Source organism: Notothenia coriiceps, unplaced genomic scaffold (assembly GCF_000735185.1).
Source record: "Notothenia coriiceps isolate Sejong01 unplaced genomic scaffold, NC01 NC01_scaffold00010943, whole genome shotgun sequence".
NCBI classification, from domain to species: Eukaryota; Metazoa; Chordata; class Actinopteri; order Perciformes; family Nototheniidae; genus Notothenia; species Notothenia coriiceps.
The window spans coordinates 1-11,386 of record NW_011343644.1 but is presented as its reverse complement, the minus strand read 5'-3'; the positions used below and the strand labels follow the sequence as shown (position 1 = coordinate 11,386).

Genomic DNA, 11,386 nt, shown 5'->3' with positions numbered 1-11,386 from the left:
ACAGCGTCTCCAGCGCTTTCGAACCGTGGCTGTCTCCTCCTGATTGGTGGAGTTGGCCCAATAGCCATAGCGCCACTTCTGTGACGTCACAGAATTGTTCAAATCTGGATCAGTCTGTATCAGATCCGTTGCAGCCCCGTATTTAGAGATTTGGGTATGGAGGAAAATAGAGAGGGTTGTGTTTTCTGACACTTGGTGAGTTCCCTGGAACACCGAGGACACATATTCATGTATCTAAGACGTACAAAGGTGCATTTTGCATGATAGGTCACCTTTAAGTCAAAAGGCTCACTTCCAAGTGAAGTTACCAGTCATTGATGGCACTGGTCGAGTTTCAAGTCTTTTTCGGTTTAGTCGAGTCAGGTCTAAAGTCATCAAATGTGTCTCTCGAGTTCAAGCCATGTGACTTCTCTGATCAAAAGAAGTCTGTGTAAAAGTGACACATGTGACACCAGCTGGTTAAATAAGAGACTCAACCATTTATTAAATGTACAGAAATACTGTTCAAAATCCACACAAGAACGTGTTGGAGGACAAATCCTTAATTCTAATGTAAACAAAATGGCTGCCCCATCATACACTATATTTGTAAAGCAAATGCTTTGGGAATGACCTTTTTCATACTCTTGATAAACAGCACTGTTGATTTTAAACCTAATTATGGACAGCTCAATGTGAGTGTCGGCGTCGTGTAAACAGCGTGTAAATCTTTTTGTAAACATTACATTTTAATAGATGGGTATCTTGAATTGCTATGGACCTGTAAAGCTGAAAATTAATTTTCTCTACCTTTAGTGCACATATATTCATGAAGTGCTGTTGAAGAATTAAGGATTGTGGCTTTAACTATGGCGCACAACTCCTGCAAATGTGCAGAAGTGGTTTTAAAAAAAAATACTTCACAGAACAACAGAGATAGTACTTCATAAACATTTTACAGAATCTACAAATGTAATCAAAATTGACTCATGGCTGGCTTTTTGAGAACGGAGAATGAAATGCATTCGCTGTAGCTGTAAATAAAGACAACACAATAGTTATAGCATTGAAGACAATCATCTCAAATCATCTCAGACCGCTCATTTTTTTTTTTTTACCTCAACCCTATTTACAGAAATACAAACCTGATATCAAATACAACCAAATTACAAGAGTTTAGTAAATTTACCAAAAACGCTTCTTATCCAGCACAGGCCGACTCACACAATTTGACCTAAAAATGTGCTTTTCTAACCGACTCTTTAGTAAGCAGGATTGATTTTTTCAAAGGGGAGCACAATAAACCATAAACTACCACATCGGCAGAAGTCAGGACAAAGACATTAGCTGCGTCTGTAAACATTCATGACATCATCAACATTGGACCTCAGTTATCAAATATCTATCAAAGCACATATGAATAGAATAGATGATTACAAAAATGATAACTTTCTTTAGGTAACCAAATCCCAATGAAATAGCAGGTTCTGCATTTCTTTTGTTTGAGTATACACATTTGATTTAGAGCCCCAATGGTGCATCCTGTATGTGATTAAACGGACATTTACAGAATGACACTGCATTTGCTTATTTTACCATTAATCAGTTTTAGGAAAGCTACACCTCCCTGTTATATGGCTTAACGTGTTTATGACAATAGTTTGAACAGGAGGCTTTAAGTCATCCAGCAATGTAGCAATGATGGCTTTGCTTTAGCTTCACTTATTTTAGTTGATGTACATAGGCACTACTATCACTGAAAATGTCACTATTTTACCACGAAGAGAATTACCCTCTCATCATGAAAACAGTTAAAAAGTATGTAACAGTAAAGAAAAATGTGTAACCTCACTGACAACCGTATTTGTGTGAAAAAAACAATGCATCTTAAGTGTGAACGGATGTGTTGAGTAATATAAAAAGTCTAACGATCAAATGTTTAGCCCTTGCAAAGATATAGGTGTAACAGTAAGTGTAAAGCAATCAATGTTAAGTGCAAAGTAATACCACCAACAAGTTGGGATAACTCCGGACCCATAAATGCTAACTCGATGACTTCAGTTCATTCAGAATATGTGGCCTTATGGCTCCATACATACTGTAAAGCAGAAGTGTAAGATGGTGACGGTTATTGTTTGGCTTGCTTTGAGCCATTTATCAAATCTGTAATGTACTTTGCTCGTTACTGTTGAACAGTTTCAAGCAGAAATTAAACTAATTTGAGATTTACAAATAATCCTATATGGGTAAAGAGGGTCCAGAACAGATTTGATAAACTGTTCAGTCACAGCATTCATCTATATGCAAATGCGTTAACATTCAAAGATTCAAAAGGTCCCTGCCATGTTATTTAGATGGCTCCATGAACAATCGTGCTCCTGCTAAGTTTAGCAAAAAAGCTACTTTCAATTGTGGCTGCCTTTTATTATACAGGCAAAAACATGAATGATAAAAGAGGCCCAATGTTTGGTCTTCTGCTAAGAGAGTTATGAGATAGGACACGGAGAATATGTACACAGTGGATGTGAGAGCTGGTCTGGAGGCAGAAAAAGAGATGCTCCCCAATCCTACAGACACCTCCCTAAAACGCCATCTGTCTCTCGGTCAGACACGGTTTCTCACTCACACCTATTTCCCTTCTTTGTCCTCTAAGCGACCTGGAGTAAAAATGTAGTCCAAGGCTTGTCTCTCAGCAGCGGCCACATTAGGGTGCCAGAGGTCCACCATGAAGACCACCCGGGGGCCGTCCTCTGCACCGCCTGCACACACAGGAAAAACAAGAATTTTGTGATGATCTTTGATATAAAACCCTGTCAAACTCATATTAAAAAGGCTCTCAATTCACTTTGCTGATAATACCGTTTTTAGGGCAATCCTTTATGAAGAAGGAAATAAAAAATGGACAGGATCCAATAAAAGATTATGTTTTTAATCCCTTCTTACCCTCGTGGAAGGCCCTGTGGAGGAAGGAGTCATCGAATAGCAGGCAGCTGCCCTCAGACCAGCACTGCGGCTCTCCACCAACCACCAGCTCGCAGGAGGGGGGCACTCTGAGACCTGCCAGAGGAGGAAAATAAAGGTCAATCCATGTGTCATTATGGGACAGCAAACTTAGTTTCTCAATGTTTCAATTAGTTAGATTTAAGACTTTTTTTACAACCATATAAACAAAATGTAACACCAGTTTGTATTTTGCAGGCAGAAGTTTAGGGAAAATTGGAATGAATATGAATAATTCCTATTATTAATTTACACACATTCATGTTTTGTAAGTCTCAATCTAGTTGTACCTGAAATCTAGATCTGAAGAGGCTAGTAGTTTAGCTTTATTGATGTGCTCGAGGAAAATCTGATTGGGGTGGAAAACCTTCATTTAAATTGTGGTTCTGTTGTTGGACAAGCAAAAATTAAATAAATGTTGAAAGTTAAAGGTGGGGTAGGTAAGTTTGAGAAACCGGCTCAAGATACACTTTTTGTTATATTCCATGGAATGCTCTTAACATCTCGATAGCAATGAATATCTTAAGTGCTTTGACAATAAATACATAAAAAAATGTCATCCGTGGGTACTGTAAAAAGCACGACGAATCATTTTAGCCAGCCCGGCTAAAATAACTGGATGGCCTACCTGCCTGTCAGCCTTCCATCTGTGCACACATTTATCTCTTGTGCCCTCATTGGTCATGTGCGCGTTCGTGTGTGTTGGAGGAGGGGCTCTGTAAGGACGTGGCAGATTTGTTCCGGTTGTGTATTTTCAAATTCTAGCGCACTCGAGCTGGTTTCTCAAACTTACATACCCCACCTTTAAGATAACAGTATAGCATTAACTTTAAATACAAAAATTGAATTTAAACAATTTGAGAAATGTTCCTTCAACACCTAATTTGGTATCTCCCAGGTGACTTATCCCAGGAAAAATGCTCTTTGCTAAGAGCGTCCCGTATTATTACGTTTTTAAAATCATCCTACTAAGTCTCTTTCTTTAAGAATAAGCATCAATATTTATAGCCATCTCACAGGGTGCATTTGTAAATAGAATCAAATCTCAGGTGCAATCGAAATTATAAAAACAATCACATTAGCCACTACATTTCAGCCGTTATGACCCAAGAGGATCCACATGTTCAGCCTTAACACTACAACAGCTGGGTCACCCCTCCTCTGTAGTTAAAGACCCCCTCACAGCACATGGTTGAACGAGTAAACAGATCTCTCTCTCACCCAGGTGGCAGCGCAGCCGGACGTTTGTTGGACCGTAATGCTCGGTGATCAACGCTCCAGGAGTCAGCACGGAGAAGCAGGCGTTTCCGAACACGTTGTTGGCGATGAAGGTGCGCAGCTGGCCCAGCACCCTCCAGGCCCGCGGACACCTCCTCACGTTGAGAACCAGGGGGGTGCCTTGGTTGACCAGGTAGTAGGTCCACCACTGCCCACGTGGGGTGTTGTTGGATTTCCACCCTGGTGGCAGGGAGGAGCCGCTGCGGGCCGGGGGCTGGTGGTAGATGCTCTCAAACTCGGCCATGAGGGCGGGGAAGCTCTGCTCCAGCAGCTCCACGTCATGTCTCTGCACTTCTCTGGAAAAGAACGGGGCTGAGGGGAGGTCTGGGAGAAAGAACACCTCTGGCCGCTGGATGGTGGGTCGGCTGTTTAGGTATCGGCCTTGATCACGGACACCTTTGTGCACCCTGCCCATTCCTGACCAGGTGTAGCGTTTGGCGTAGTCCTGCAGGCTGTGATAGAGCTTCTGGTTCAGACTCTCTCCAGCGCTGGTGCATCGGAAGCAGTCTGACGACTGGCAGAAAGCGAAGCCGTTCTGCTCCTCCAGCATCGACCCCTGCTTCCCTTTGCCCCTGTTTCGGCAGTCTGAACTCATGAAGCCCCCCACCACTCCTCCGATCCGACTGGGCCCAGACAGATACCTCCCACGCAAGGGGCTGGAGCCGTGCTCGCGGCCCACCCTGTAACAGTACCACATAAACAGCAGCAGCACACACATGGCTATGGCAAAAGCACAGATCTCACACTCCCTTATGGACTGCATGCCTCCAGCCACCATCTCTCTCACGTTCTCCAGTGACCACTCCATCTCGGCTCGGATTGCTAAACCTGACGTTGGCTGGAAAAGTGCTGATGAAAGATCAGTTAACACGTCTTTTCTTGATTGTGATTGAAAGGGGCATTAAACCACACACAGGGCGTTAGTGAGTATAGTGTCAAGCAGCTCTTATTGCCCCCCCTACGGTAAACAGTCAGCTGATTCGATCTGACACTCTTGCTCTTCAGTCCTAACATTTCAGCACTCTGCAGCGAGGGAAGGATTCACCTTGCATGATGTCTGGCTGTGCGGTATTTGTGCTGCTCCCTCTCTGCTTCTTTCTCTTAGATAAATGCAGACAGACGCCGCGCCTTAGGGGTAATCGGTTGCCTGAAAAACAAAAAGACAGAGGCAGAGACAGAGGGATGATGAGCGAGAGAGGAGGATACTGTAATTGGCATTGGGGGAAACGCTGGAATTGATATGATGTATCCTATTAACTGTTAATGAGTTGGCATGCAGAATGAGGGATCGTAAGAATTTGCTTTGTGTCTTCCTCCTCAGAGTTTGGGCATCCTGTATGCAACACACCTGCTGAAACTCACCCACACACTGTGGACTTCAAAATGACTGCACCCCGTTCACACACAAACACACACACACTTTGGGCACAATTTGGTATTCACACACTCCTGTATAAAAAACCATGAGTCATTGGCACATTGCTGCATTTAACACAGAAATATCCATTTAACATTTGTGTGCACCACGCATACAGAAGCCCACACTACACAGTGAATTATGTAAACTTAAAACCCACCCACATGTACAGTATAATTGGCATTCATAGGTTGCTCAGCAGGAGCTGTATAAATGGATCCTCGGAGGTAAAAAGGGAGGGGGCTCTGTTTAAACCTATGTAGCTTTAATTCTTTTTTTTTTTAGGACTGAATTACATGATTATATAATAATAATGGACCAGCAGACAAACGCGAGGAGTGCAATGCGTCAACTGTGATCAGAACTCCACGATGCTCTCTCTCCAAAAATGGTCGGGTAATCCTGCTCCAATATATCCTCCCCTACATCCTGTCAGACAGCACCAAGACGCCCCCACATCCCCCGATGCTTTTAGGGTAGACTGACAATCCAACCCAACCATGAAATTATCTAAAACACACACTCTCTCTCCCTCACACACCACACCACACCACACCACACACACCCTGCCTAGTTTATCCACTGTATCCATGCAATCTCACCACCAGGGCCAAGATGCCACATAAAGTGATGACCAACACATTGATGGGCTCTACCGTTCAATCGACGTGGAAAACAAGCTCAACACAGTAACCTAACCACATTGTCTAGAGATGTTTTTTTTTCTTTGATTCGTGCACAGGTTTCTTGTATCCATACCTATTCAACATTCATGGCTGTGGGGCCAGTGGAGAGAAGAGGCGTACAGGTGTTTCTCCAGGCGAAGCTGCGCACCACTGCAGTACACAAGGTAGACGGATTTCACTCGCCAACATTGTGGGAAATATGTCTCCAAAATGCAGAAAAGAAGTCCGAACTGGACGCGACAGCCATCGTGTAGCAGAGGAAGGATACAAAAGCTGTCTCACTGATGGGTTGACTCCCTCCCTCCCTGTCTGTCTGTCTGTGATGGACAGCAGCGTCGCGAAGTCTTCAGACAAATGTTGTTGTAAATACTGAAGCTCCACCAGGGGAAGCCACAGCCTCAAGCGCCCAGAGGAACACGCAGCGTTATTTCCGGTCAAGCCTTTCAAAATAAAACTCAACGTATAATTCAATTTGTACCTTCTATGCCCAGGAACCATTTGTCTCTTTGGTTTATATAATGTCTATAGTATTTCTCTTAAATAAGAATGAACAAAATATAGAGTTGACCCACGTTTGAATAAATTGGTATGTTAGTTTTTCAAGTGTGAAACCTTAACAGTGTTTTATAAAAACATGCATTTGAAGGGGGCTTAACACTTAATGGAATAAATGAAGAAAAGTGGTGCCTTTTCAAATGACATGGTGTACATTAGACATGAGCTTCTGTTAAATTATTAACAGTTTAAAACATACATCGTTTTATTAATATTTAAATAATTATAACAAATGAGTCAGCTTCACACGTATTAGTCGTGTTGACTGACCTATGAAGCGGTCCAGATCTTAAGTAAGGAGTCAAGCGATACAGCATTTATTTACAAATATAATATACATGTGTGCCACCATGCCAGCACGACCACCAAACAATGGCACAAAGAGTAGTCTTATATTGGCCCCACCCTTAGTGCAACAGGGGGGCCATAGTCAAACAATTATTAACATTACATCAACAGTCTTAATATGTAATTAATTGATTATTTGAAATTAGTACATGAAAAACCAATATTTCAAAGCTACCAAACAAATCTAATATAAATGTAACATCCCCTACTTAACTCTATTCTGTGAACCCTCCCATAAGATAAATAGGTGTTCTTTCCCTTGGGACTCCTTTTAACTGCAGACCTGCAGAGTTGGAAACAAGAGAGTAAAGGTAAGTGTAGTATGCTGTTATATAGATATCTGTACCTTTAAAACAATGCTGTAAAACTGCATTTAAGACAGTTCTGTTTACTCACACCTGCCTCCCCGCATCTAAAGTACACTCATTTGGTTGAAAAAGAAGATTACCTGCTGATTAAACCATCCAATAAAGCTCTGCAAATGCAACAATCTGCTGGTCTCCTTATTTTACAAATGTGCCAATATTTTCCTGTGCAAGCTTCAGTAGTAACTGCAGACTGAGATCACCTCCATTTGGAATTTAACCCAATGTACATTACACAGAAACATACATACAATTAAAACAAACATTAATACAATTCAATAAAAGTTAAATTATGCTATTAAATGACAATACCTTTCAGATGCATTCATATGATTTGCTGGGTGGACAGGTAGCTTTTTTCTGGTTGGACAGACCCAACAGACCCAACAACATTTCTGCATGTGCCCACCCCTTCCGAGGCCTTTGCTGTGGCAATGGTGCAACAACTTGTACTTAAAAGACAGAATGATTGATTGAATAATTAAAAAAACACATGAAAACAAAAAATGACAATAAGAATCTTCAATATTGGCAGCCCTGCTAAACAGACTAGTGATTATGTCTTCCTAATTTACTTTGAAGCCAAAATTGCCTTATTTCCGGTTTTGCTCTGGTAATCTCTCCTGATTTGACTTAATTGAGTGCCTCCCTCTTCCGTATGCCTCATGGCTCGCCCTTCGACTACTGCTTGATTGAACTGCAGACAGCATTTCCCAAGATGCATTGCAACGCGACTAGGTTTTGCTCACAGTAATGATAGATCAGTACTTTGACAGTGAACATGTTTGATACATTATACGACAACATGAACATCTTTAACAAAAATAATCCAACTGCAAAGTGAAAATTACGGATGGACTCTTCCCATTGGTTTTCAATTTTAAGGTATGAAGTGGGAGTTTCTTTGGAGCAACAATACTCATACAGTAAAGCAACGTTACCATAGCAAAGTTGTAATGCTGATTTTCAGTCTGACAAGCCCCAACTAGTCCTGAATACCAGCTATTGAACTCTGTACGCTATAATAACTCTTTCTGAATAAAAAGGCAGGGCTTTAAACGCAGCACATTTTCTACTCCACTGACAGTAGCTGTTATGTTGCTGCAGGTGTTACAAAATCTTGTCTCATTTGGTTATCTGGTTGCCTACATAGCTGATAAGGAAAGGAATCATTAAAAAAATCAGAACAATTGAAACGACGTAAAAACTCAATTATGAGAATATATCACACATGTAAAAGCCTTTTTGCAATGGTAGAAAAAAGTATTAAGATGTTTACTTGAGTAAAAGTACTAATACAGTGTAGAACTACCCGGTTACAAATACTATAGACTACCTATTCAAATATTGATGCATTAGTTTGTTCATAACATGTGGCAAAGGAGGTGATTTAAATACATTACAAATGGATGGATTAAATGATAATATATTGTAATCTATTTACAAATTGATATTATTGATAGACAATAAATAAACTCAAGTTAAGCTTCAAAATTACAAGGTGGCTAAAAACAAGCATTCAGGTATTTGAGTACTATTTTACAGCTTTGGCGCTAACCACTCACTGTAAAGTCTGGGGTTATCTTTTGGTTTTCACTTTGCTTTATTTTGTCGGCTGAGTTTCTATTAGTAGGACTATTACACCTAAAGCCATCCACCTGAGTTTCCTCACATAGGGCCATAACAGGTTCAGAGGGTGAGGTGAAACCTCCTCAGGGCATGACTCAACAGTTCTCTCCCCTCCACTCGGGCTGCATCCGGGTGGAGGGTGGAGCCAGGCCCTGATAACACCCCTTTCTGATGGGCCGATAGGCTCCAAATTTGGAAAAAAACCAAGTTGTAACATCTGAGAGGAGTTAGGCTAACCTGTAAAGGTGAAATTAGACTTGAATGCTCCCCGCGGAGGTCCAGAATCACATCAGTTATGGCGAGGTCAAAAGCAAAGGTGTACACTTGCTGTGCAGTGGCGATGCTGTGCGTGGTGGCTGTTATTGTGTGTGTTGCTGTACTTGTTAGGCACGATTGTCCAGATGGTACTTTCTCCACCGCTGCAGTGGCCGCAGACTCGGCAACATGTTCAAAGATTGCACGGTGAGTAGCCTTTTACACTTCTGTTATGGGTAAAGTTATGAAGAGCTGCAGAATTCATATAACCAGGTAAACTGTCTGTAACACGGGGAATTAACTTAACTTATTCTATTCATACTGTACAAGTAAATGTATCATAGTGACAATAGGTACAACATTTAGCAAAAAGGAAATACATTGGCTTTACTTGTGATGCGTATGACATCTTTCAGGGACATGCTTCAGGGAGGGGGCTCAGCGGTAGATGGCGCCATTGCTGCGCTGCTGTGCACCTCCATCATCAACCCGCAGAGCATGGGGCTCGGAGGGGGGTCCATATTCACAGTGATGGACAGCTCTGGTAACAGCCTCATCCATTCATACAACAAAAATAATGAGTGTCCTACGCTGGGGACAAAGTGTATTGATCATAACTCTTCTTTTCTTTTTAAAGGCAAAGTGAAAATCATCAACTCCAGAGAGACTGTCCCGGGGAAGTTTAAACCTGGCCTGCTGGAGACATGTCCCAAGACCTTCCAGATGATTTCAGGTACTGCTATGGCTTAGACAAAGTACTCAGATAAAGTAGTAATACAACATTGTAAAAATACTCCATTACGAATTTACCAGTGAAAATTCATTAAGTAAAAAAGTATTGCCATCAGAATGTAATTAACCTAAACTAAGCATTCATTGTGCACAACAGCCCATTTCCAAATGAGATTTAATAGTCTGTTATATTTTAACTATAATAAATGATGCATTTATTTGTTTTTCACTTTTATATTGCAGCTTAATACACTGCAGTGTGGTTTGTAAATTGTGGATTACCTTATAATAATAATAATAATAATAATAATAATAATAATAATAATACATGATTCATAATTTGTTGATTATATTTTGTATTTTTAATCAGATTTTGAAAACAATATAGTAACTAAAGCTGTCAGATAAATGTAGTAGAATAGAAGTATAGAGTAGCAGGAAATCTAAATACTCAATTATAAATCTGCCACTTCCTGTTACATTCCATTAGAGATTTTCTATTCCAGGGTTGCGTTCCAATAGTCCATTTAGCTTAGGAACCTTCCTAACCAAGTGAAATGAACCGGAAGTACGTCAGTGGCAGCCATGTTAAGTGCCGTTCCAATTCTCTAAATGAGAGGAAAGGAGGTTTCAAATTTCCTTTATAACCTCCTTTAGCTTAGGAACCACTGGACCTCCCTTGACGAAAGGAGAGGAGAAAATGCTGCCCCACAATGCATTGCAGCCGCAGCATTTGCCGTCACTCAACAGTCGGTCGTTCACGGAAACAACCGATTATTATTATATCATGAACGTTACGGTGCTTATTAAGCATTTTAAAAAATATGTGGTAAGTTGCCAAAGTGCTTTGTTCTGAACGTTCATCAGTATTATAATCAAAAAGAGAAATATGAACGTTAGTTTTTACTGAAATTATCAAATAAAGTCAACATTTCACAGTCTTTACTGAGCTGTGTGGAGTTTGTTCAACTTTTAAAAGATGTTTAAATGGTGATATACACAGTGATAGATATTAAGGACTAACGTTTATAATAAATACATTTGTATTGATTTTAAGATATTTTCATAGTTCATACAATCATACGTATTGGGGTCATTTGTATTAATGTGGACCGGAGGGAGAGGGTGACGAGGATAAGTTA

General features: G+C 40.8%; 2 protein-coding genes across 2 annotated transcripts; one reads left to right on the top strand and one right to left on the bottom strand.

Moving 5' to 3' along the window:
- Positions 1 to 649: 649 nt before the first annotated feature.
- asphd2 (aspartate beta-hydroxylase domain containing 2) lies at positions 650 to 6,743 on the bottom strand. Its single transcript, XM_010772079.1, has 4 exons — positions 6,434 to 6,743; positions 4,201 to 5,404; positions 2,923 to 3,036; positions 650 to 2,738 (listed from the first exon to the last, which is right to left on the bottom strand). Exons 2-4 carry the CDS (start codon positions 5,063 to 5,065, stop codon positions 2,608 to 2,610), a joined length of 1,110 nt encoding a protein of 369 aa, XP_010770381.1. The 5' UTR covers positions 5,066 to 5,404; positions 6,434 to 6,743; the 3' UTR covers positions 650 to 2,607.
- Positions 6,744 to 9,893: 3,150 nt separating this feature from the next.
- On the top strand, positions 9,894 to 10,262 carry LOC104946294 (gamma-glutamyltransferase 5-like). Its single transcript, XM_010772081.1, has 2 exons — positions 9,894 to 10,056; positions 10,150 to 10,262. The coding sequence occupies exons 1-2, from the start codon at positions 9,909 to 9,911 to the stop codon at positions 10,260 to 10,262; spliced, it is 261 nt and encodes an 86-aa protein (XP_010770383.1). The 5' UTR covers positions 9,894 to 9,908.
- Positions 10,263 to 11,386: the final 1,124 nt, after the last annotated feature.